At 41.2% G+C, this 27,618-nt stretch overlaps 1 protein-coding gene across 2 annotated transcripts in view; it reads left to right on the forward strand.

The window, feature by feature from the left end:
* DPYD (dihydropyrimidine dehydrogenase) overlaps positions 1-27,618 on the forward strand; it is a 346,394-nt gene that overhangs the window by 101,757 nt on the left and 217,019 nt on the right. For both annotated transcript variants that reach the window (XM_061461954.1, XM_061461963.1), the window contains exons 5-8: positions 6,567-6,728; positions 15,630-15,826; positions 19,586-19,667; positions 24,371-24,458. In XM_061461954.1, the coding sequence (XP_061317938.1) occupies positions 6,567-6,728; positions 15,630-15,826; positions 19,586-19,667; positions 24,371-24,458 (529 nt within the window). The remainder of the gene's footprint in view (positions 1-6,566; positions 6,729-15,629; positions 15,827-19,585; positions 19,668-24,370; positions 24,459-27,618) is intronic.

Consider the following 27,618-nt stretch of genomic DNA (forward strand, 5'->3'; position numbering starts at 1 on the left):
TCACCATGGCACCAAAGAAGTATTCTGACTTCCAGCTGCCCTCTCTTTAAATACAGCCTCCTCCTTGCAGAGTGTGTGTTCTTTGTTTTACAGTGCACAAGTGCCACCTTAGTTATTTCTTTCTTTAAAAAGGAAAACCCACTAAGAATAGCAAGCGTTCAGCTGCTGCAGAGGCAAGTTTTGTTCTAGCCCTGAGTGAGCACCAGGAGTGAGTTTAGGATTTTATGTCCTCTTTTTCCCTGTATTGATATGTCAAAGCAAAAAGGACTTGGTAAATGGACTTCCAGCACCCGTCACCCTTTAGACCGGCACAAGCAAATCCTGCAACAGCAGACAATCCTTGAGCTTTCCAGAAGCAACTCCTATCCTGAACACTTGCGGCTTGTCCAGCTTACCTCTTGTGAGTAGAAGTGTGTGCCAGAGGATGCCGCCCATCAGCAAGCAGCAGCTCTGCCTTTCTGTCGTTCAGTGGGACTTGGAGTTTGTGATCAGACACCTTTATGTTTGAGTAGTTGCATTGAAAAACAGCTTGTTGGTGCAGTTCAGACATGGGGATATGAAGTTATATGACATGGCACAGGCATAAAGAGCGAGTGACTCAGCCTTGATAGTCTGAGTCAATAATGAAGAATTAGGGGTGCAGAGGTAGCTTTTGTGGTATCAGTACTCAGAAATCACACTTTGTTGCTGGAATTCTCTGTTCTCACATTTTTATCTCAAGTCTTGAGGATTACGACGATTCCTGACAGCTTCCTCCTTGTTCTGAAAGACCATCTTCTCCCAAATCCCTTAATGATAAAGGCAAACTGGTCTGAACTGACACAGCAACCGTTTTCTAGCAGATTTTATAGGTACATGTAAGCCTTCTGGTGACCAGCATTAAGAAACCCCAAAACAACAACCAACCCCTCCCAAGATAACCCCAAATCCCCAGACCAACAAAGCCATGCTGCCCTCTGGGTAAAAGGTTGTCCCTGGACTATGCAGAATGCTGGGAGGGAAATGGAAAGAGAAATGAATGTCAGGGAAAGTTATGAATCGCAAGTAGATTTTCAGATTTCAGGCTTAAGTTTCAATAAACCCAAAGGAAATGTGTGGGGTTTTCAGGAAAGAAATTGATTTCTTCAAGGGAGGAAGATATAGATGGATACCAAAGGCTAGGGGTCAATCCGATGTTTAGGAGATTGAGGGAGTAAAGGTAAAAGTGTTTGTGGTAATATGCTGGAAATGGGAAAGAAAGAAAAGAGTGTGGAAAAGGAAGGCAGGAGACAAAAAGCTGCGGGATCATTAAGGGAAAATAAAGTGAAGGAGAAGGGAAAAAGGTGGAGAGGATTCTGACAGGTGAGAGGAGCAGAATGATGGCTTTTCTGTGCCAGGAGAACTCTGAGTAAATTAACAAAGGACATCTCTATGCCATTGCAAAGGCTGTAGAAACTCATGAGTCACAGTTCATATGTAAAACGCTGTAAGTGGGATCCTGTTAATACAGTGAAGGATTGTGGAAGTCAGAAAGCTGCTCTATGATTGGGAATAATTATATCTACATATGCATCACAATCAATCTTTAAGTACTCCTCTGAGGCCCCGGCTTTGGGAAAGGGCTATTTTATTCCGCTTTCTCTGTTCATCTTTGTATATTCCAGGTCACTAAATACAAAAGCCCCACATTTTCAAGGAAAAAGTAGTAATGGTGTTAAATTGATGCACTCGAAACAGTGACTTTTCTTGAGATGTCTGTTTGTACTTAGTGTAATGGAATGGCTGACAGCTGGTTTCAGTTGCCATCGTGTAATTATGTAGAATAGACTTTTGCGATGACACTATGTCAATTAAGGAATCTCTCACATTCTAGACTACAAAGGACAAAATGACAGTACAAGATATTCCTTCCGTTCTTCCTCATAGAAAGATAGTGACACTGTGTGAAATTACAGCCCCGTTCCGATGACACGAGTCAAAGGATGTGCAAGATTTCGGGATTGATTAAAACTCATCAGCATTATAATACAGAATATGTATGATTGGGAGAAGTTGCCGTTCTGTTGTGTTCCTTCTTCTTTGGGAGGTATTGGGGGGGGTGGTGACAGACTTGGGGGCGTTTCTTGTACTATTTGAACTGGTGTGTGTCAGTGTGAAAAATGCTTCTTATATAACAATGTACTTTAAATAGTGGCTCTTTGCTATGTGGAAGTATTTCGATCCAATCTATCTTGAGGAGTCTTAAAGCCATCGCAGAACATGAGCGGGGATAGGAGATGGTGATATTTCCCTGTGGTTTTTTGCTGCATCTCCCTTTTCTTAAACTAAACCTGGATGAAAAGGGAATTACAGCTTTTTTTCTTCTTTCCTCTGAAAGTCTTCACTCTGTTCCCAAAATCCTGATGGGAGTCAGTGTGTTCATTCTTATTACAGAAAGCATCATAATGCATATTCTTCATTGTTTTGGGAGAAAAACGGCAATATCAGAACACCCTGATGCATAATGAATTTATGTAAACAGCTCTTGAATTGAATTGAACAAAAAGATGCTATGAGCATTTCCCGATAGTGAATGCAATTGCTTCTGGTCTCTCAGTATTGATCCTGTGTGTTTTAATAGGGTTTTTTCCAACTAAAAACCAGTCTCATTTGCATGCAAATTATATAATGCTTCCAAATGATACATGTGGAGATCCTCTTCTGCCTGGCTTCCACTGAATATTGATATCTGTTTAAGGCTTGTTTTTGTTCCCTGTGTTAGCAGTGTAGTATTTATTGACATTTTGATGTAGGAAACCACAGAACATCCTATCCAGTTAAATTCATTTATTTCTATGGAAGTGCACAGGAGAAAGGATTCTATGAACAAAGGCAGAGGCAGACATTAACCTCATTAAAAGATTCGGAAACATTCTAGTTTTTAGACTTGCCTCCTCTGTGACATCTGTAAGAAACCAGCTCACTGAGTCATCTTATTAGTTCAGCATCTAAAAACATGACTCCAAAGTGTTAAGGCAGTTTGCATCATGCTATGCCCTGAAGTAACTTGGTCATTTTAAAGGAGCCAGTCTCCCTTTAATTCTGATCCTTTCTCATGGACATTGTGCTGTGTGCAGTTCTGGTTGTCTCCATGCTGGACATGGAGCTGTTGGAGCAAGTGCAAAGGAAGCCAAAGCAAGTGCAAAGCAAGTGCAAAGGATGATCAGGGGCTGGAGCACCTCCCATATGGAGACAGGCTGAGAACACTGGGGCTGTTCAGCCTGGAGAAGAGAAGCTGCGTGGAGACCTCAGAGCAGCTTCCAGTGTCTGAAGGGGGATACAAGGATGCTGGGGAGGGACTCCTCATCAGGGACTGTAGTGACAGGACAAGGGGTGATGGGTTCAAAGTGAAACGGGAAGTTCAGGTTAGATCTAAGGCAGAAGCTCTTCCCTGTGAGGGTGCTGAGGCGCTGGCACAGGGTGCCCAGAGAAGCTGTGGCTGCCCCATCCCTGGCAGTGTTCAAGGCCAGGTTGGACACAGGGTCTTGGAGCAAGCTGGTCTGGTGGAAGGTATCTCTGCCCATGGTAGTGGGTTGGAACTGGATGAGCTGAAGTCCCCTTCCAACCAAAACCAGTCTGGGATTCTATGGTTCTAAGTTCACCAGTAGTAAAATTGACACAGGGAGACTTTTTTTTGGCAGACAGGAAAAACAAATCATCACTGAAGCTGAGCTTCCTTTGCATCTTTAGAGGTGTCCACTTTAGCACAGTTGGAGCACACTAGTGAAGCAGTGCAAAAGACTTGCCCTGCTGCTCCCAAACATGAGTGGAACACTTTGGGCTTCAGGTGGGACTGTCTTTTATTTTATCATTAAAACTTATTTGAAGTGTTAAGACTAGATGATACATACTCTTTGATACAGTTTACCTAATGTCTTCATATTTATCACAGTAATATGTACTGTATATGTACAGCTTGTGGTGCTCTCACTGGAAGAGGACTGGAATGATTCCTCTTTTTCTTTTGCACTGCCACTATTTGTGGTCAAATCATGACCATAACATCTCAAAACTTCCCAAATCTTGACCCCACCTGCATGTACTCCATCCTATTTCCCCCCAGTTAAGAGTTCATTGAGTCCTGTTAGGACTTCAGTCCCAGTCTCTTCCTTACAGAACTCTGGCACGATGTTCTGAGGCAGGTTTTCTTCAATAAGCCATGATTTCAGTCCTGTACTCACACTGCCCCTTGCCCCATCTCTCTGAAGTCACTCTGAAGCTACTCTGTCTTTCCATAGCATAGCTGAGCTCAGAGTTTGGGTTGAGTTAAATGCATCAGCTGTGTTGATGCTGCCTGTAGTGGCACAGCTCAAGTGTGAGAACATACTTTGCAGAGATGGAATAGTATTAAGCTTAAGAAGGAATATTTAACAGCTTTATATATTGATTTTAATTACAAAACCTAAAAATGTAGAAAATCCTTAATGAAGTTACTTAACTGGAAATGCACGTTGCTGTAGGTGTTTCCATTGAACTGGAGTTGAGGATAAAGGAAAAATCTAACTCTCATATGTAGTGAAATATCATCCTGAATGGGAATTCTTTGGGAACCATTTTGCCTTTGAGTTAGGGAGAAAAAAATTCCCCCTACTAGTTTGTAATTGTTCCTTTGCAGTGGAAAAAAAGGAATGGTCAGGTGGAATCGCCTGGGGAACAGACATCTAGTGCCACTTAAGATGCTGCAGGGTCTCTGGGCTGGTCTCCGAGTGCTGCTTCAGAAAGTTGCAGTTCTCCTGCATTGACTGTCACCTCTGCTGTCTGCATGGCTGTGTGTCAGGGACGTCTACCGTATAGCTGGACTTCTATGTTTTGCTGCTCAACTGAGCTTACAATGGCTTTACTGGCTGTTTTTAGCAGCTTTGACAAGCTGTGGTATATCGAAACAGCGTCATTCATCTGGAAGGGCAAAAATATTTGCCAATACATACAATTTCTTTTTAAGTAATCCTCCTTTATATTGGATTAAATTAGATTTGGGGATGATAAAGTACCTTAGCAGACACCACAGGCAAAATAGTTGAAAGTTCGCCCGCAAGAGTTGTGTAAAGGGTTTGCCTATGGATTTTGACAGTGCCTAGGAAAATTCCATGCAGGTACACCCAGGTGATGGACAGGGGCTCATGCTGTGGAGTTGACCAGTATCTGTAAGCAAAAGGTCCACTTACCTCTACAGATACATCTCTTAAACGCTGGCATTATGTTGGGAATCTCTAGGCTGTGTCTGTAGCATCGGGTTTAACTTCAGTGAGTTTCATTCTCTGTCTTCTAGTCCATCTTTAGTGAATTGAACGTTCCAATGCAAAGCCTTGTTACTCATTGTTGGTTGTATTGTCAGATCTTGATGCTGCTCTTTTGATTCATAACTGGATTCTTGCTTTTCTGTGGCACCTCAGCTATGTGCTGTGTACTGAGTTGTCTCCTGGCCCTTAAAGGAAACTCTGGCATTAACCAGCTTCATGGGCTTCCCTTGGTGGGGCTTAAAATGAAGATCTAGAGTCTACATGGAGTAAAATTCTGTATTGAGTCTACAACAGCAAGGATAGGATGTAAACGTTTTGCTTCAATTCCACCATGATGTCATGAATGTCAATGTAATGTATATTCAGAGCAGCCATCAGTAGTTGCACCCCTCTAAACGAAACTTCAGTTCACTTCTCTGATGCTCCCTCTTAAGAGAATTATCCAGTCTAAACCCAAAAGCCAGCCAGGGGTTGTTTTCTCACGGCATCGGATGCTGGGAACTTGCTGATGCCCGTTTCTTAGGTTTTTATTGTGGAAAGGAATCTTCCCAGCTGTCATATATCAGGAAATTGTTCCTTTGCTGAAGATGTGCACTGAATATTGAACATGACTGAAGTTATGAATTGTACGTAACTTCTTCAGTCAGTTCCCTGGTTTACTGTTTAGGGAAACAGGAAGATCAGGGTTTGCCCTGATCAGTATGTACTTGAGGAAGAGAGTTCAGTGGTGTAGTACCGACAGGTTGGTACATAAGAAGCTTTCTCCTCTTTCCATCATGGGTCTGAACAATTGGCACTACTGATCTGGTGTGAAGGACAGGACTATCTGCAGAGGTGGTGTGCACAGATGTGTGAAATAAGCTTTTCATTCTCTGTGTCATAAAGAACTGATGCTCTAAGTGGCACCTGTTGGTCAGATCTCCAGCAAGGGTTACAACTGAGCTACTGCCCAATTGACCTAGAAATAGAGAAAGTATTTACAAGTATATAATGCAGGCACAGGAGGTTTCAAACCTAGACATGTTAAGGCACTAAAAGTCCTACAGCCGCCTCAGATGGAAGAGGCTTTAAACTGATTTTGCAAGCTAAAAAGGTTTATCTTTGCAGAATCAACAGTTTTGCTTTCTTTTTAGCTTCTTTGACGTAATGCAGATTAATGTTGGTACATTTAAATAATGTCAGTGTCATTTATTATACTCTTATTTTTATATTATTCTATTAACCAGAACCTGTATTTCGTGTTTTCGCTTGAATTGTTGCTTCCTTGGTATGCGACACTCCCTCACTCTCTCCTTTTCCCCCCTTCAGAACTACTATGGAGCTGCCAAAATGATCCTTTCTGACAATCCCCTTGGCCTGACGTGTGGAATGGTGTGTCCAACATCAGATCTCTGTGTTGGTGGCTGCAATTTGTATGCCACTGAGGAGGGACCGATTAATATTGGTGGATTGCAGCAGTTTGCTACTGAGGTAGGTTGGACTTCCAAATGTCTTAAATTCTACGTATGTACCAATGAGTATTGTCTAAGTGGTTGCCTACGTTAATGGTTTGTGTAAGAAAAGGTTGGTATTGATAAAATAATGGTGTAGGATGTTAGAATAGTTATCTTTTTCCTTACAGCACATTCTGAAGCTTAGAAGTGCTTTCATAATGCAACACTTTATAGGAACATAAGGAACGTTATTTGTGAACAAGAAACGTTGGTAGTTGAGACAATTTGTTTTCTACTGAAAGGTTTGTCTAAGGCAGCTGAAATTGTGGATGTTACTGAAGTAGGCTGCATAGGGAAGAAGATCAAGTGCACCTGCATCTGCAACTGCATGTTAAGTAGATGTTGAACTGTTGTGGGTGTAGTGTAATTCTATAGCAGAACTGGTATGCATTTGTATTGGTGTTGTGGCTAAGAAGTTTCAGATGATTTAGGCTTTTAACTGTCCTGTTTTGTCAAAACTAAGTAAATAAGTTGTTTCAGGTTGACCTGGAATACATGTCTGTGTGCATTAATTTGGATAGATAAGAGATACCCACACTTATGTATGCGTAAATTGATTAGTTCATGCAGGTATGCGTATATTTTAGCTACTGAAGCAAAGCTTGTTACTTGCCACTTGATGTTAGGAAGTCTTATGGAGAGTTTCTGGTGAGGCACATGTGCATTATTTGTGACTATATAGTTTCAGTCACACTCTAGAACTGCCTGACAGGAGGTCGTAGTGAGGTGGGGTTGGTCTCTTCTCCCAGGTAACAAGCGATAGAACAAGAGGAAACAGCCTCAGGCTGCACCAGGGCAGGTTTAGATGGAGCTGAGGAACAATTCCTTCCCCAGAGGCTGCTCAGGTTTTGGAATAGGCTGCCCAGGGCAGTGCTGGAGTCACCGTCCCTGCAAGTGTTCACACACCGTGGAGACGAGGCCTCAGTGCCATGGGTTAGTGGTGGCCTTGGCAGTGCTGGGAATGGGTGGAATTGATGAGCTTAAAGGGCTTTTTCAACCTGGTTGATTGCATGATTCTAATTTCCATCTGAAGAAAGGCAGAGGATGCGACTCATACGTTCAGTCCTTTGCAGGCAGGGAGAATTTGTACTAAACTCAGCTGATCTCATCTCTGAAGTGTCTTTGTGTAAAGTGAGGAAGTTATGGCTATATGAAAGGAGGTATATGCGTGTGTTAAGACTGTAAATTTCTATACAGTCCTTAACTAATAACCATGTCCCTCTTCTGTATCTTGGGCCATTTGGCTGATCACATTTACAAACATACAGTGAAATTCCAGTCACCTTTACAAGGCCTGAGGAAAAAAAACCAACAACTTTATAGAGACAGCCCAAAGTAGAAACGCAAATCAATGTGAAGTAACAGATGTTACATCTATAAGGCCAAGTATTTTACCTGTGCTGTCATCCAGAGACCTCACACCCCCTTCTCAATGGCTGTGGGTCAGGATTCAATGAGCAACCAGTGCTACGTGCTGCAGTTCTTCTCCTTAAACCTATTTGTATCCCTCCTTTCTTCTCTCCAGGAGACTTGCAAAGCTTCTGGAACACCTGCTAAACATTTCTGCTAGCTGTTGCTCAACCTTCTCTCCCATCTGTCATTTGAGTAGCTATCCACTTCAATTTTCTAGAGGTTTGAATGTAGATGTGTGTAAGAATCAGTTTGGACCAAAGCTGTCACAGGATGAGACTTGAAACGGTGAATTGCATTTCTTCTATGTGTATATTGAGTATATGTGTGTGTATATATGTATAAAATATATGTATATGCATGTATTCTATGTGTATATTCAGATTTTATCACTTGAGGCAATTTTATTACTTTGTTGTCTAATGAACTTTGTTCCTTATATGGAAAAATAGACCATTTTTTTGCAAAGCAGAAGACTTTTTTCTATAAGAAATACAAATAACCAGGACAAACCCAACAACCCCCCCCACCAAAAAAGAAAAAAAAAGAAACATTAAGCAGTTGTCAAATAGATGATAAATACGATGGTGAAATATTACTCTTTAGGAACCAAATGCAAGTAATATCTGTTAAAACTTGATTTGTGTCTCCTTTTAGCCCTAACACTATGATTAATAGAGAGGAATTATGGCTTGCTAGATAATGCTAAATATCTGCTATTTTTCTTCAAAAATCTTTAGAAATCTATTAAAAAAGCTCAGTGCTAGCACAATGATTGATAGAAAAACTGCAGAGAGGATGAATGGCTCCAAATGGCTTTGCTCCTTGTGTTTCAAGTTTGTTTAAAGTGATAGTAGTTCTAACAAAGTAAGGTTGTTACGCTATTTAGCACTGTAACAAAAATAGCACGTCAGGAAATTTTATCATCTGGAGTATTTTGTGATATCCTAAAATGATAAAATTTGGTTTGAATAACCTTTAGATTTACTGCTTTTTAACAGAGCCTTTGTATGTACTGTGGTACTCATCAGAAGTAATACTAGGCAGTCGGTTTTGTACTCAGTGTTGTTGGTTTAGGTTTCCTTCAGTTAAAATCGGGAAAGTATGTATAGTGGGGGAAAAAAAACAATGGTATGAATGCTTCCAAGTAAAAATCATGACAAAAATACAAACCACTGAAGAAAATCCCACGGTTCTGTTGCTCATAGAAAAATTGGCCCAGGTACTGCAAGCAAAGTGTGTTCACATCTTTACTTATCTGAGTAACTTAGCAAATGGTGTAATGCAGGCATGCAACATGTGCTACTCTTAATGAGAGCTACATGGAAATTCTCATGGACTGTGCAATAGTTTGTCCCACAGGGGCTTATTTACTGCAAACTCCATTGTGCATAAAGCCAGTTTTAGACTTCTTCCCCCCATGGAATTTGGCTGAGCATCATACACTTGCCACGTTACGCGTGCGCGCTACTAAAAAGGCACAACTGCTGGCTGAGATGAAAGATAAAAACTGCACTAAACCAGGAATGTGGGTTTAAAATGGCAAATATATGGGTATGACGTGTGGCCCTTTGTGCTTCTGAACAATGACTGATCATCTGTTCACACTGCAGTGAAAATGCCTAATTGTAAGATACTGGTCTTGCATACAGCAGAGCGACACAAAAATGGTTCCTCACGCCTACTCACATCTTCCTTCTGCCCCTCCGTTGAGTTCCTTAAGTGTGGTCGGCTCATTCTCACAGTGAATTGTAATCCAGTCTGGAAAAAAAGGTGGATTTTTGACAATGAAACGTTCAAATGGGGGGGGGGAATGAGGAAACGTCCGTTTGTATTTTTGATGTAGAATGTGTACACTGGGATGCAGTTACCACGGTAACTGTTGCATCTAGAGAATAACATGGAGTAAAAGCTCACTATTATAAATGATGAGTGTCAAGCACAGGTTACACCTGCTGCTGCACAGGTCAGGATTATATTAATGTCTTTATCTGTCTCCTTTGCCCAAGTACTTTAGAATCAGGGAACATCTCTGGGTTTGGAACACAAGTCCAGTGAAAATATACTGAGGTTGGAGTGACAATACATACAGGCATGAGCTGTATGATTGTCAGTCCCACAGAATACACTAAAATTACTGGTTATTCAGGTACAAGTTTGTAAGCTTGTAGTAAAAAGGAAGTGTGATCTATTACGTTGTCTGTTGTGGTATTAGCAATGAGCCCTCAAAATCTTCCATTCTTGGATAGACATCATGGAACTGAAAGGTTCTCTTGTGTTTCTAGTTAATCATTCTGAATAGTGTACCACAAGCTAAGCAGAAAAGGTATTAATTTAGTTGCTGCATGGTAGATTTAAATACTAGATCATTTAGTATTGGGACTCTTGTGCCAGCTACAGATCTGGTGATTTGTTTCTCTCTGGAGATGCATTCTGGCTGCTGTTGCAGCAGAAAGAAGTCGAAGAAGGAAACTTGATGTGTTTTTTTTCCTAAAAGATGCATTGTATGAGCTTGCCTGCTGCTAACCTGGAGACATCTCAGCAGGTCTGGAAGGGTAGGCTGTGGTGAGGATTCCCCACTCAATGCTCAACCTCCCTTCTCCCCCAGCCCACAGTGTGCAAGGAAGCAACAGCTATGTCTTGTGTTCAGGGTGCCTCATTTGGTCACATATTGACAGCTCTGATCAGTCTTAACATGATTCTCGTGGAGCCTTCTGAAGTTCCATCCTCCTACAGTAACTCGGGATGAATCTGACTGACGTTGTGAATGCTCCATCCCTGGCAGTGTTCAAGGCCAGGCTGGACAGAGCCTTGGGCGACATGGTCTAGTGTGAGGTGTCCCTGGACACCTTGCTGTTGGAACTGTTGGTGTTGGAACTGCATGATCTTAAGGTCTTTTCCAACCCAAACCATTCTGTGATTCTGTGACTTCTGATATCTCAGGCCAGTGCCGAGAGACTTGCTGCTATTTGGACAAGTTCCATAAACTCCACAATATGTTTTACAGGCATTAAGCATTCTTTGGTTTCTTTTTAAGGCATTTAGATTAATGTTGCTGTGTCCTTCCTAGTGGTGGGATTCATGACATGTTGAGGCATGGACTCGGCAGTGTCCTAGATCCATGGCTTTTCTTGGGACTGGAATAAATGCTAAAATACAGTTCTCATGTAGGTTTTCTGCCTTAAGTAGTCAACTGCCCCATATTAATGGAAACCAGCCTACAGGATAAATATCCATGGAAACCAGTGGGGGAGTGTGAAACTAATACAATTGGTTCCTAAATGTTACTGATTTCATTGCCTGTATTTTTCTTTCTGTGCATGAGTGAAATTGGTAATAATTCAGAATACACCAATATGTTTCCCACTAAAATAAACACCAGCTAGATGCTGGTATTTATCTGTTAAACAGCTATGTCAATAGCTGTTTGGTATCTCATCATATTAGTGAAGGATATTTAATGGCAAACCTGACTAATAAACTCCTTTCTATAGAGTTTAAGCATGGAAACAAGCATTGAATTCTGCACATAGGTGGAGAAGGGTATCCACAGCATTCCGATGAAAAATTCCGATTGGAAAACTCCAAAGTGCCTGAAACGAGTTACTTTATTCTAATTTCTATAAAAAATTGGAATCATGGTTGTGAGTAACCTGCTCTAATGGTTTTAAATGGCTTAGATTCATTTAAACCATGCTTACTATGCCATAAAATGATTGTCATCACGTTAGCAGAATGCATTTCTCTGAGTCACCTGCCACTCTGCCAAATGTCACCTCTTGTCATCAAAACATGCTAATACTAAAGAATGAGGATTTTATTCCATGAGGAGAACAATAAGCTTTTCCCTATCTGCATCCTGAAAAACAGCTACAATGAGTTGGCTGAAACTTTCCAGGAAAATGGAACTTGTATCAGATGCTCAGCAATTGAAATCACTGGAGTTTGCTTGAGTGGGAACTACTGTGTTTGCATACAGTGCCTGCAGTTCTGCTCTTTGTGAAGTACACCACGTTTTGGAACAAGAACAAGCTCACTGCAGTGAAAGGATGTTTAAATGATAAGGGAGAAGAGAACAAGCCCCCAGATTTCACACTGGAGGGGGAACATTGAGCAAGTGCATTCACACCTTTACATGTTGAAGTAATGCAAGTAAGGAAACTGTAATATGTTATAAACGTCTAAATCAAGAGAGGATTTATTTCAGTTGTTGGAACATGAGTAGAATAGAGTGGCTGGTTTGGTTTGGTCAAATTGTGTCTTGCTTGAGGACGGAGTCTCCATAGCCTTGTTTTGAAAAGTGGGGGATCCTTTCTATTGACCCTAGTGACATGAAGCTTAAGAAGTGGATGGAATCTGTGTGGGTTTGGTTTGAAGAGGCCCTAGATGATGAAATAATGATGATTGCACAGTATTTGATAGTTAAAGAATAAATGCCAGTGCTATTAATGTCTAGTAATAATCTAACTAATCTCTATTGTTTGTGTATGAGTGAGCCAGAAGGAAAGGCAGACATGGGGACAGTGGCTTAGTCTTTCCACTGAAAGATTCAGCTTTAAAATCCATTATTTGGTCCCATTTTCCTGAATGGGTTAAATTGGGTTAAATATGGGTTAAATAACCAGAATTGGTTAAAAAACTCTGCCAAAGAAAATAAAACCTTCACCCGAAGAAAAAGGAAATCCTCTTTTTGAAGGGAAGATGGACAAGGACAGCAGTAGTACTAAACTGTACTTGCATCTGGACCACGTTCTGAGCAGGTTAAAACTGGAGATGAAGTTGGAGTGCCATGAGGATGATCTGGAGCTGGAGCACATCCTGTATGAAGACAGGTTGAGAACATCAGGGACTGGAGCGATAGGACAAGGGGTGATGGGTTCAGACTGAAACAGGAGCAGTTCAGGTTAGATCTAAGGCAGAAGCTCTTCCCTGTGAGGGTGCTGAGGCGCTGGCACAGGGTGCCCAGAGAAGCTGTGGCTGCCCCATCCCTGGCATTGTTCAAGGCCAGGTTGGACACAGGGGCTTGGAGCAACCTGCTCTAGTGGAAGGCGTCCCTGCCTGTGGCAGGGGTTGGAACTGGATGAGCTTTAAGGTCCTTTCCAAAGCAGACCAGTCTGGGATTCTATCACAGTTGTGTGCAATGTGGCATTGAACACTTGCTTGCAAGGCAGGTCATCTCTGCACACCAAAGGATTTGTCCAAAAGAGTTCAGTGATATTTAATTGGGTGATTTACAGCGTAGGGAAACTTCACCATCAAGTGAGTGAAAATCGTTTGAGATGCATTGGAGCAGTTTGCTATTTTCACACAGTTCCCCTGCCAACCTTAATATGCAAAACTGCCACTGAATTCCAGATGGCAAGATATGCAGCATGGCCAGCTTGTGCAGCAAGAAAGGCAGTTTCACCCTCTTTGCAAACAGGCAGAATTGAAGTTGACCATTCAGCCTGAACTACTAGGATTTCCTGCATGAGTGCTTGGTTTCTGAAACTTAATGCCCACTGTGCTAGTGTGGCACTTTAGTATCACAATTACTGGATGGGTATAACTATTCAGTAATAAATATAATCATAATTATGTTATCAATAAATTAATAATGCATTTATTAAGTATATGCACATTCACAGTGTTCAATATACCCATTAAATACACAAGTTATAATTGGTATCGCTAAGTAGCCTTCTAAAACAGCTGCAGGAGACTTCAGTGGCAGCTTGGTTTCATTCAAGCCCTTTCCTTGTGGATGTAACAAAGCAGAGATTTGAGCATAACCCTGGCGCATTTTGGTTATCACAGTCTCGCTTCACAGCACAACATCAGCTTTCCAGCCTGTTAAATCTATTAATAACCACATTAAACCTTCCCATATTGTATCATTGTCAGGTTGAAATGGTTCTTTTTAAAGAACAATTATCTGTCTCCTGCTCCTTGCAGTCGGTTAAAATGCTGTGTCAGTTTACAAAGACTGGAGGAATTTGACACAGGAATTTGAGGAGGGGAAGGAACTCATAATTGCTTTACCTGGCATGAGTGCTCAAGTGTGCATGGAGAAAATGAGCATTGATTCCAAATAGAAATGGAAAATCCTCTTCATGAGTGGGATTTCCAAAGTTCAATGTGAAAAACCTTTTCCTTCTTGAGTTCTAAGGACAGTAAAAGCTGTCAGTAAACTTGCGCGATAACTTCAACAGCATGTTTATTAAGGCAACAGATGATGGGTATTTTAGAGGACCAGTTGGTACTTATGGAATGCAGTCCTGCATCGAAGTAGATGGGAACAAGGTTGATTCTTGAGGTGCAGCTTTGAAGTGTTTGTGATATGACTGAGAATCCCAGTGCAGTGAACTCTTGCATCCTTTTGGTATATTGTGCTTCTGCCACAGAATATGTTTTTCCATGCTCCTAATCTTTAGTAGCTTGCAAAGGGCTGTGAATCTATTCTTTTTCCTTTTGTAGGTTATCCAAGATAGACTCCATTCCTTTCTCTACAATGTGTGTAAATGCAGAGCACAGGGAAGTGTAGCTCAGTGAATGTAGGACATTTCTGCCCTAGCCTCCTACCTGTATGGCTGATCAAAGAACTGATTAAACCCGAATCTGATGTAACTTATGTGCCATTACAGCTAGGTTAGGAGCCCATTGTGCTGGGTTCTGTATAAATAGGTTACAGTGGTAAGAGACCATCCCAAAGTACTTTTAATTGTCAAGACAGAATGGAGCAGATCATCACCATTTTACAGGAGAGGAATCGAGGCGGTTCAGGGGAAAGCAGTCTAACTTTCATTCGAGCTTTTGGACACCTGATTAAGAAGTGGAGAACATCTGACATAGGTCAGCAACTCACATGAAATAAGTCGTATCAAAACAATCCGAGAGGAGGCATCTAAAGCATGGGTTACCTTTGAAAACACTGCACTGAAGACTAGGGGCAGTTCCTAAAAGCATTTCAAAACCACCTAAGGTTGGTTATTACCACCTCTGGAAAGTCAAGCCATAGGTGATTCATCCAGGGTCACACAAGATGTCTCTTGAAGAAGCAAGATTGTCACTGGCATGACGTTGCCTGCAGAAATACTTTTCTGGTGGTAAGAATAATCTGAACATTGTTTGGAAGGAAATTTTTGGTGTTGCAGAGGTTCTCTGCCATCTGCCTGGCTGTGTTGTTATTGTGTTACTGCTAGTAACACAACAGTCTTCCCTGTAAGGTTCTTCCCAGAAGGTTCCATCTTCTCTGTAAAACTCACGGTAGTGAAAGATCATTTTTGAGACAAAAAGGACTAAACCCTGCAACTCCAGTATCTCTCACAAATGCACACACATCATGTCATTTGGGAATTCCTATCGCATTCTGAAGCAATCTGCACTGATAAATCAAGGTGACAGCACAAGTAGAAGCTTCCATCACGTCGCTCATAAGAAAATGTAAGGAGGGAATGTAAAGTGTGTAATCTGTTGTATTGCTTTTCAGGTGTTCAAAGCTATGAATATTCCTCAGATCAGAAACCCATCCTTACCTCCTCTAGAAGATATGCCTGAAGCCTATCACGTGAAGATAGCTCTTCTTGGTGCAGGACCTGCAAGTTTAAGTTGTGCTTCCTTTTTGGCTCGATTGGGCTATTCAAACCTCACCATATTTGAAAAGCATGACTACGTTGGTGGCTTAAGGTAAAAAACAATGACAGCAAAGCACTGATTCCAATGATTGTAGAAAGCATAACAAAAACTATGGAGCAAACATAGTTTATACACAATCCTTTACTAAGGAAGAGAGTATAAAAATTCATTAATTTAAAGAATTCGTCTTTCAGGTTAAACCAGTTACAGTTACAAGGGAGCTTTAACTCTAAATCTGATGGCTACCTCCTGTGTTCTCTTCATATGACCTCTCAAATTCCAGGGGGGAATTGTTGTCATCAAATTAACACTTGAGAAAGTGATGTCAGGAACCATTTTCCCCTTATCCAGAAATGTTAAAAGAAGATTATTATAATCATGGAATGGGCAGGGTTGGAAAGAACCTGAAGATCATCTACTGCCTGATGAAGTACTTGCAGCCCTATATAGCAAAAGAATTGGTAGCTGTTTAAAATGTTTTATACTGATACTAATTTCATGGAGAAAATTTTAAATGTAGAATGTTTTAATGAATTACCTTTGTGCAAATAAAGGTGACAGTGAATAAACCTGTCCCATGTGCTTGGGCTTGCAGCTTTAACAAACCATAGCATAAGAGAAAAGACCTCCTACAATTCACAGCCTTCATCAAATTGCAGATATACAGTGGAAGGCACCATTGCAGTTTTCCTATATGGTCACCACTTGGCTGATATCTCTATAGTGTTATGTCCTCTCTACTTGTAGGTGAATTTCTATCACCATAGCAATGCTGAGATCATGTCTTCTAAGTTTCTTGGATAAGATAATGTATTTTAGAAGCTAACTAGTGGATACCAGGCCATTCAAAATCAAATCTGTTATGTTGAAGATATACTCACACTAAAACGTTTATGAAGAAAGAGATAAACAGAGAGAGAAGGGTAACACGCTCGCGTTTCTCTTTGCAGCATCACTGGAATCAATAGAGTTGACACCGTTAATGAATTTGATCCATAATGTCATAATGTCAAATACTTACTCAGTGCTCTGGGAGATAGAGAATCAATGCTGGAGAAGTTGAACTGATTACTTGCATTTTTCCCAGTGAGGCTCAGAAGTATTCCACCCAATTATCAAGGTGTTTATATATAACTGTGGAGCTGGTTGCCATAGAGGATTGCAAATCTAGTATATGAAATACCAGCTCACCTGCTGAGTAGCATATGCTTTCATAAATACCAGATTTCTAATCAGTTCCTAGTAGGAAATAATGACATGTTTCTAACAATGAAGCTTTACTTGGTGACAGGTTAGACTCGGGTTGGACTTGGCAGTATAATACGGTACTTTCTGCAGTTGCTTACAGTACAATCCTTCAGTTGCTTCCTGTGTGCTTGCCTGTTTGAAACAGTGTGGTTTTAAGTTGCATCTGTTCTTCATGTTTTAAGTTGAATTTAAAATAAAACTCAGTCTGTTCTGCTGCAGAAAGCCTTACACTATGTTTTGCCTGTTCTGTTATTGTCCTTAGTGGTCAAGCAGTGCAGTTTAAAAGGGATTTCTTTTGAGTCTTCAGGAGCATATAGCAGTCAAGGTCAGCTTTTCCTTCCAGTCATTGGAGAAAGTTTCACATCTGGTTTAAGAGCATCAGTTCCTTTTGTTCTTATTTTAATCTTGGATCAGAAGGGAGGTTAGCCTGTGGCACCAGTCATTGATTATTGCATTTCTAAGTCTTTGCAGCCCAGCTTTTGACAAATTTAGGTTATTGATGAGTGCATTTTCAAGGCTTCAGAAACTGTTGCAGCTGGCTGAGAAGCCCAAATTAATGTTGGCTTTGGAATCAGCTGCTTTTTTAAAGTGCATTTTAACTAGGATGTTCTTTCACATGCATGCTCCATCATAGCTAACTGCAGTAATGTTGTGACAATAGAAAGGTGTCTAGGGATTGCAGCTCTGTGGTGTGATCCATAAGTGTAGCTTAAGCCTGTGGTTGCTGACCATGTCTGAATTCTTCACGTTGGTTTGCCTACATTTCACCAGTAGTGTGAAATTTATGCTTTATAGTAGAGAGTAGGCATGAGCAGATCATGCTCTTGCTTAGAAACCGAACAAGCTTCACTGCTTGTGCTCCTGACTACGCTGGTGCTTTACAACATACATTCCTTTCATCCCTTAAGCAAAGGTACCACCTTAGAAACATCAGGCACCTTTAACTTGGATCAGATGTGTAGAAGAGGTGAATCTGTGACGTGCTGGTCCCATCCACTGCATCCCTTCTGCACTTCTGCCCCATTTCTTTCCCCCGCTCCATCTCTCTATTGCAGAGTCGGAGCCTGTCTTTGGCTGCTGAAAGAAGTTGTATCAGAATAATTGATGTATCAGAAGTATTGATCAGCATGATGGCTTCCATAAAATGCTTATTGTCATAAATGTGCATGCATGTGTCCCCACAGAACTGTGTGTTTGCATAAGAACATGTATGTACGTATACGTGGGTATATTCCACAGCACAAAACTGTAAGTAAATGTTTAATAAGAGCAAGGAATAGTTTACAGGTTCTGGTGGTGACATAAAGCAGCCAGTGGTGTTCTGGGAGCATGACAGGCCTTCAACAGATATATAGATGGCTTAGAAAATAGGACTTTCCTTTCTTTATTAGATTTCTTTATTAGATTTCTTTATCGAATCTCTGTTGCAGAATCATCTTGATACATCAGTTTGTGCCTCAGATGCATTTTTACTTAGAATGACCTATGAAAGTTGTATTGTCATGACATGTTCATTATGTATTATCTGATATATAGCACACTTTTCATTGCACACTGGTCAGGAAAGGCGAAAAAAGGGCAGTATTAGAAATTAGAAGGAGGACCACCACTTTCTTATCAATGTAAATAAAGTTGATGCGACTTGAAACAAAGAAAATCCTTGTGGCCCATCAAAGTTAGATGTTAAAGATGGTGTGGTCACTACCAATATGTAAAACAAAGCCACAGTGCATCTCTGGTGCCAGTGCTTTGTTATGGAAACGATAGCTCCATTAATTTGAAAACACATTAGACAGAAGCTTTAGGAATATCTGGGGAGAGATTCATTTTTCTGCATATGCAGGGTTTTGATCTTCATTGAACAAAAGTATCTAAACAAGAACTTCACTCTGATTACCTGTAATGTGGTTTATGGCAGGGCCTTTGAACTGGTATAAGTAGATGTCATTTCATTGGAGATAAAGATTTGTACCAGTATATATGAACTGAGATTTTATGCTGGCACTGCAGTTTGTCCATACAGGAGATGTGTGATTCTGGGAACTTGAAGGTGTCATTCCAAATCTTCCCCAGGAGGAAAAAATACCAGATAATAAACATCAAGTCAAAAAGCAGACTTGAGGCCAAGAGCTGATAGAAAATGAATTACTTTGTCCATCCTAATAGCTTAATGAATCATTGCTAGGAGATCGCTTTGCTTTTAGTAGCCATGCGACCTGTTCTGCAGTGGGTGTCTTCTGTTTGTTTAGTGTTACATATTCCTGGCGAGCAAAAGAAATGGAGCTGATGCTCTTTCGCACTCAAGCTCAACATATGTGAAACAGTTACCTGCATGCGTGGGCCGGATTGGCCTCAAGGTACTTCTGGCCTGTATTTTTAGCATTGGGTGAATAATGCTGTTGTGTCACTCTAATAACTTAAGAAAGCCAAGCTTCAGCACATTTCCATTCACATATGTCAGAATTAACTAAGGTGTGCTATAAGAATTGAAGTTGTAACAAATAATCCTTTCTCCCTCATAGCTGGAAGTGTTTCAGAAGCATTCATTTCTCTTTGTTTTAGTACGTCTGAAATCCCCCAGTTCCGCCTGCCGTACGATGTGGTGAATTTTGAAGCTGAGCTTATGAAGGATCTTGGAGTGAAGGTAATGAAAAATACACCCTGCCTATGTATAGCTCAGAGAGAAAAAAAGAACAAGAACCCTGCCAAAGATTAACAGCAAAATGTCATGCACATTAGTAAAGAACGATTAAAAGCTATGCCAGACAGAGGCAGGAAGATGCTTCCTCTTGCTCAGGGCATTTGTCTGTCTCCTGTCTGAATGCCACTAGTTTGGAAAAGGGCAATCAATAGTTCTCATCTGGCATGCCGGCATGTGATTAATTGTCTGTAAGAAACAAATTCCTAAATTGCTTTAGGGGTTCAGGGTAGCCACTGGAATGATTTGATTTTTTTTTTTTATAATCGAGTTTTTTTCCATGCAAGTTTGGCATCACTTAAAACATTCTTAGTCCAGACTTCTCCTTTTGTTCCCTGTCCTGGGTTCAGCAGTAGCAGTCATGTTTTTTCCTTTGTGTTAACTGGTGCAGTGCTGTGTTTTGACTTCTAGTTTTGAGAACAGCGTTGGTGAAGCCGATGTTTTCGGTTGTTGCTAAGTGATGTTTACCCTGACCAAGGACTTTGTGAGGCTCATGCTCTGCCAGGGAGGAGGGGAAGCTGTGAGGAAGCAGAGACGGGGCGCCTGACCCGGGCTAGCCGGGGAGGTATTCCATACCACAGCACGTCATGCCCGGGGTGGGGGGTAACTGGGAGTTGCCCGGAAGGACAGGGGCTTCCGGGTGGAACTCGTTTTCTTGGCCGGTGGTATCGTATTCTCTTCCCTTGTTATTTTCCCTTATCATTGTTTTAGCTGATAGTAGCGGTGGTGATTTGTTGCTGGACTGTTCTTGTCTCAACCCGTAGGAGTTGCACTCTCTCGATCCTCCTCCCCGTTCCTCCGGGAGCGGGGAAGGGGAGAGCCCCGGTGCAGGGAGGGGGGGGAGACGAACACGGACCTTGATTGTTGTCAGCTTGGCACCACTCACTGGGAGTGAGTGAACAAGTTACCTGACTGGGTTTAAACCACGACAGTTCTTTTTGGCGCCCAACGTGGGGCTCGAGGGGTTGAGATAAGAACAGATCTGACTGGATTGATAGTCACTCGTCACAATGCTGATTTATTGGCTCTCAAGGTTTTTCCTCTTGATCTCACAGTTTCAGTATACCATATCTTACGTCCATCCGGTATTGGCTGTATTAGTGTTTTTCAAGTGTGGGGCTTGGGCTAAGGTTTTTATCCCATTGTACTTTATGGTAATGACTTGTAATACAATAGAATCATTGATCATGAAACTGATCTGGTTTATGTTCCCAGTGTGGTCACCACCTTTATACTTTGGGAGGTATATGATGGAGGTGCTTAGCAATTACACATCTTTTTTCTCCTTCTCAGGTGCTCAACCTGTGAAGGAGACATCCTTTTACCCTCCTAGTCGTCCCCCCAGACCATTTACATTTGAGAGTTTTGAATTTTTTAAATGGCCTTTTAATGCTCTTGAGACTTGTTTGCTGATGGTGATGGGAATCACCATGCTAACACGCATACAGAGTGTGTTTTGCCCACTACTGATTTCAAGAGTTAAGCAGATTCAGGTTTGGGTCTTGTCTGGGGTCAAACGACGATGTAGGAGGACCGAGAGATTTTCCCAGAGGCTGGACAGCCATGAGTGGCAGGGTGTGTGGGATAGTATGGGCAAGTATCTAGGTCAGTGGGCCCCTCCAGTATTTTGGAATTTCACTACCGAACAACTGCAAAATCCAGAAGAATTAGTAAAACACTTAAATGAGGTGTGTGGTCATTCTGGCCATACCAGAGATGGACAAATCACGGCAACGTGCTGGGGCTTGGCCTATGCTTACAGGGCCTTGTTCAACACTATTCAGCACCTTCAAAATCCTGGTTTGGGGATTTTTTTCCTTACTAGTTTAGCACACGGTCTTGCATCCAAGTGAATCTTACAATAAAATGCATAAAATTAAAGTGTTAATGTGTAAAAAAAAAAACCCAGTCATTCAACTTGTTGGAAAGTAATAGTTATGCATTATTCTGTTAAATAAATGTCTGTTGTTTCTAGATAGTGGGAACACTGCTTTATTGTTAATTTAGAGCTGGAGCTGAAGATTAGATCGTATTTACAACTGCTGCTCATTTTAATAGAAGTCACAAATAATGCATCACTGGATCAAATATTTGAGTATTGGGAAGGATAATGTATTTTTAACATGATACTAAAGCATACAGTGAAACAAGAAGTTCTTCCAGGAATCCTTCACGTTGGTTCATATTGTGACTTGTCACAAGAGTCATGTGAGAACCTCATCTGCCCAGGTTTCATAAACATGTGGGGAAGATGTAAGATAAAGCTTTAAATGCTTTATGTCTGTTTTTCTATTCTAAAGATCCCTTTGTACCCCTTGAGAAGACTGACACAATGGAGGTTGAGGTAGGGATGGGGCTAAAACCAGAGCACTGAGACATTTTTAGATCAAATTGCTGGGCAGAAGCTCTCCAAAATCCAGTTTCCCAGGGCTCTCTGCTATGGAAAGGTCTCTAGCATGGACTGATGGAGCCACCACATCAACTTGACCTGCAAGTCCTCTGCAGGTTTGAAGTGCAGCAGAGAATCTCAGTGTAAATTTGCTTCCAAGCTTTGTCACTGGTTTGCAGTTGACCCTTTGGCAAGCTGGTTAGCAAAGTACCTCAGCTTTATACCTCAGCTTTAGATACTTCACATATAAGCTCAGAATATTTCCTAGTGTTTACTTAAAGCATTTCAAATCTGTTCTGGAAAGTGCTGTATTGGGTAAACGCTCAGTAGTGCTGTTTATTCAAGTAATTCTGCTGAAATTAGTAAGAATTAGTCAGCTGAATAAGGATTACGGAGCTGGGCCCTGGGAGTATTATGAATCCCCACATAAAATAGTATTGCCATTTAAATTCCTTCATTAGGTTTTCATACCGTATGTCTACAATAGGATAAAAAACCGGAATGACAATTTATGGGATGTATTGTGTTGCCAGTGAGGATGTAGTCTGTGGTCCTGAAAGGATTACAACTCAACGGCTTTTACACTCTGATAAAATCTGTAATACTAAATATATATACTAAATCTCCAAAGACCAAAACCATGATGGGTGGTTTAGGTTTTGTAGCCTGTATTTTATATTTTTCTTATTTTATCACTGATAGGAAAAGTATATTAAATGGAACATAGGTTCAATAACAAGAAATACAATGACATGAAGACTAAAGCGCTATCCGTTGCTAAGATCACAACACATAGTGCTTGCACGATAGAGCATGGCATTTTGTAAAGTGAATACCCAGGCGATAGAACAAAAACCTGGGGGAAAACATTCAAGTTCAGCAAGTGTAAAGTACAGAGCTAAAACCACACGTACCCATGTCAAGAAGTACAAAATACCAGAAGAGGAATCTCATGCACTCTGTGCACTCAAAAGCCTTGGGGTTAGGAGAGCTGAGCGAAAGGTGTGTGTATCTTCAATTGCATAACCTTTACACAAGAGGCTGCTGGAGTTGGTTTGCTGAACACACAGCAAACACTGTTCCCCGTCTCTTGCAACTATAGTTGCTCAACCTCTGCAATGGCTGCTCAAAGCAGGGTTGCTGGTGGAATATCACTGTGCAAGTCTATCGGCTTTTGCTTCTGGAAGCAAACAGTAATTGAACTGCAACAAGTATGGATAATAGGTGCATTTTTATTACTGTGACATCCCTTTCAATAAATAAACACCAGTTGCCACACTCTGGGCATTGCTGATTGTCTGAATTAGGATGATCAAGTGCAAGTTTCTATCAAAACTCATCTCATTTTCACTTTTGAATTTGGAAAACCTGTGTTAGTTTACCATACAGAACAGTCTGCTGCAAGTACAAGCAAGTAGGATGTTCCTCCCACTTCCTGCCTTCTCCAGCCCAGTCTTCTGCAGGCAGGTTTTCTGAATCCACAACCCCGCCATTGGCTTCACTGAGGGTTTTTGGCATAAAGGTTTTCTAGCTAGTGTTCTCAGTGCAAAGTCCTGGCTGTGAGCTTTGAGAGTGCAGCACAAATCAATACCTCCTTCCTTTGGGAATGGCATTGCATTCTGCGCAATTGGAGGCCTACCAAGTGCCTGGTGCTGTGCGGGAAAACATTGCTTGGTTTTCTGTTCACAGCCCCTGTTAATACAGAACAGTGTCATGTCTTTTCTGTATTTCACTGTAAGAGGCTCATACTTGCACTCCTGTTCCTGCAATAAACTTAACTGTTTGGTTTTTGGTTGGTGTGATTTGTTTAGTGTATGTTCCCTAAAGGATGTTCTTCTTCCCGATCATGTTTCTTAAATTCGTTATTTTCACATGGGAATACAGCCTTTTGGAGTCAGCACTGAGTACAGTGGTTTACTCACAGTAGAAAAGTGCCGTTTACGGCTTCACTTCAGTAGTGTGTTCCAGAAACAGGGTCTATTCATTGGTTTAGCTTGCTTTAACTCTTGTAGCTCACAGCAGAAACCAAGCTAGCCTGTGGTGGCCCCCATCTGAGGATCATCTGAGGGTACCTTTACCCATATCTAGTTTGGGCCACTTGGCTTAAGTCAGAGCCAATCTGGCTTTTTAAGCCTGACGCTGGGGAGGGGGTGTGTGTGTGTGTGAAATGAGTTAGTTGTGTTCCTTAGAAGATGTCTGTATGCAAGACACAATAGCAATTGTTTTCACATGAAAAACAAGTAATCTCTAATTCTTTCAGATCGTTTTTGGTAAAGGCCTTTCAATGGATGGAATGACACTCCAGACCTTGAAAGAAGATGGCTACAAAGCAGTATTTATTGGAATAGGTAAAAAGAGCTCAGTGTCCTGTGTTTTGTCATCTTGTTAAAATGTTCCCATTTGTGTGATGGATTTGAAAGGAAGCTGAGGCTGAATGGGCTGATTTCTTGGTGGTTTAAATAATTAACAAAGGGATGAGCTAAAAACTTACTCATAATTAATTGCCACATTGGCCTGGGGTGATACATAATTTTTGCCAGCCGTTTACTATACTTGCATAATTAGTCTATATGTAAGCCAGTGGAAAGCTATTCTTTTTTTCTTTCCTCCGTATAGAGCATGTGACATCCTTCAGATAGGCTGTAGCAAAATACAGATATGGGTTAGCAAAATAAGCTGGCTTTGATACTAAAACTGGCATCATAGGTCTGTCTCCTCTCATATGCTAAAGAAGGCCTACGCTTGCTGCTATTTGAACCACTTTTTAATGTTAGATTAGAACTGTTATCCATTTACAAGCCTTTTGAAGTACAGCTGGACCCATCTCTACCATATGATAGGCATGTTGAGCAGGAATGGTCTACAGTTGGTATGAGGCTTAATGCTCTTTATTGATCTAGACGTTGCCTAAGTGAACATAATAGGAAACAAGTTGTGCAACTGTTCCTCCTTCCTATTATTGATTACAGAGATGTAATTCTTAGTACAGTGACAACTGTTGTTTACCATCTGGTTATGCAGTATAATAAGCTTTGCAGGTCTATTCTGTCATGTGATTACAGTACAGTGTGTCGGGATTTATCTCATTCTGAATCCTCACATTGTTAGAGACCTTCCATGTATAAGATTTCTGATGTGTCATGTTTTAATGTAATTGTATACACGGCAATGGTCCAGCTTTGCTTCTTTATTGTTTTCATCTGTGTCTTTCAAGCTGCTTTGTGAAATCTCACCAGTCAGGGATTAATTCATAACTAAACATTTGCTTTTGGAGAGTCTAATGATTAGGAAACAATTGTCAGTCACGTTTGGAATATCAGCATGATTTCTGACTCAGAAGTGCGATAGAACAGTTCAGTTAAAGGTTAGCAAAAGCAGCCATTGCCTACTACACAGATGATTGGAGTGTTCGGCTTATATACATGGGTTTATCTATGTATATTAACATTACATATGTATATATGTATGTAATTACATACATAATTTTCTGACCTTCAAGTTACCCTAATGTAAAATATTTGTGGTTGGAATATAGACAGCATTGTTCCATACAGGTGCTAGGTAAAGAGACGGTGACACAGCCAGGATTTTAATAACCAAGAGAAGGTATCTGAAGCATAACGCTCCCGTAAACCATGTGTTCACTGATTGTGTTAGGAAACAGAGGGTATAAATGCTAATGAGGGATTATGTGTTCCTACAAAGTTTTGTTATTGGAAGCTACATTGCATGTATGATGAAGTTGGTCCCTCTCTGTACCCCAGGTCTACCTGTCATCTTGTACACAACTGTGACACTAGTCAGTAATGTGGCCTTACATGTTGGTAGTGAAAGATGGACAAACCAAGGGGGTCACAGATTTCTAGAGTTAGCTACATGAATGCAATAGGGCATTTATAAACTCTCTGTAACAGCAGGCTTCCCTGAATGAGTCTGTACTGTATTTCTTTGTGTTCCTTGCCAGCTAAACAAAGGTACCTCGTGAAATGTCGCATTTAAACATTACCCTGAACCATAGGAGTAAAACAGTTAAGAATCACTGCTTATGTAAGGTAGATTTTTTTGTTTAAAGGTTGTCGTAATTTGCTTCTGAATGACTCTGTATCTTAACGGAAAATAAACCTGGAAATTCGCAATTTTGGATGCTGGAGAGAGACTGTTCATCAGGGACTGCAGCGATAGGACAAGGGGTGATGGGTTCAGACTGAAACAGGGGAAGTTCAGGTTAGATCTAAGGCAGAAGCTCTTCCCTGTGAGGGTGCTGAGGCGCTGGCACAGGGTGCCCAGAGAAGCTGTGGCTGCCCCATCCCTGGCAGTGTTCAAGGCCAGGTTGGACACAAGGGCTTGGAGCAAGCTGCTCTGGTGGAAGGTGTCCCTGTATGGATAACATTGTAGAGACTGCTATGGCATTTGGGGTTACAAAGATGTATGCTGTTCTAGCAAAGACCTGAGGAAAAGCTTTCATAGTCACCTGGATAAGCTGTAATTAACAAGATCAATCTGGGCAATGGCATACTGGAAGCCAGCTCTGCCCTCTGATAGTGGAACCTCAGAGAAATGGTAGGTGAATTTCAGCCACAGGATTGCCTGTTACCCTGTTTGCTTTTTGTAGTTTTTTCCTTCAGTCTCCTGGCTGTTTACCTTATCTGAACTGTGTTTAATTCAGCTAGTTCTTAACACTGTACCTCTGTTTATTCCTAAAGGACCAACGTGTGAATTGCCTCGTGTGTGTCCATCATTTACCCTCATGTCCTCTCAGTTTCCTCTCTGCAAAGATGTGTATTTTGCAATATCTGGCAGCAAACATATCATGTGTTTTGCATACAGGGACCTAAGCAAGAGACCATTTTTCTCCAGCAGTCCTGATTTCAGATCACAGCTACCAGTATTAAAGGGTAGTCCATGAATCTCAGTTTCCTCCCTCAGAAGGAGTGATAGACAATAGCACACAAGAGAATGTCTGCTATCGGTTTTAATACTGTTTTCATTGTCATTTAGTTTGTTGCAGTTCTACACATAGTCTGATGTCAACGGGTGATTATAAATGCTGATAAAAGATTAGATATGTAGAATGAGAATCCTTTACATCTTCATTTAGCAATTCCATTGATCTTCCAGTTGCAAATCTTTGGGGTTTCATCTGTTATTCACACAAAATACTAAATCGGGATTCAATCTCCCAACCAAGCTTTTAAAACTAACCCCAAAAATGAGGCAGAGAAGAAGAAAACCTTGTCCAGATTTGCGAGCTGACACTTGATACTGGATGAGTCTCGTGTGACGCGTTCAGCAGACTCTACCTTGAATCAGCTCCGCTTCTTGATCCGAAACATTTGCGAGGGGTTTGTGACCAGGCTGACAAAGCAGTGTGAAAAGTTTGCTATTTAAAACCAAAAGAAGCCTTGCATCAGTTGCTGCCTTCTGGAAAAAAGCACAGAGGCTCGGGGCAGCAGAGAACCATCATGCTGAGAGCAAGAAGAGAAATCAATGATGGGGTGAGGGGCTAGA

Source organism: Pezoporus flaviventris, unplaced genomic scaffold, assembly GCF_033815535.1.
Source record: "Pezoporus flaviventris isolate CSIRO_AGI_PZ_B2104156 unplaced genomic scaffold, CSIRO_AGI_Pfla_v1 ptg000001l, whole genome shotgun sequence".
Lineage (NCBI taxonomy): Eukaryota > Metazoa > Chordata > Aves > Psittaciformes > Psittacidae > Pezoporus > Pezoporus flaviventris.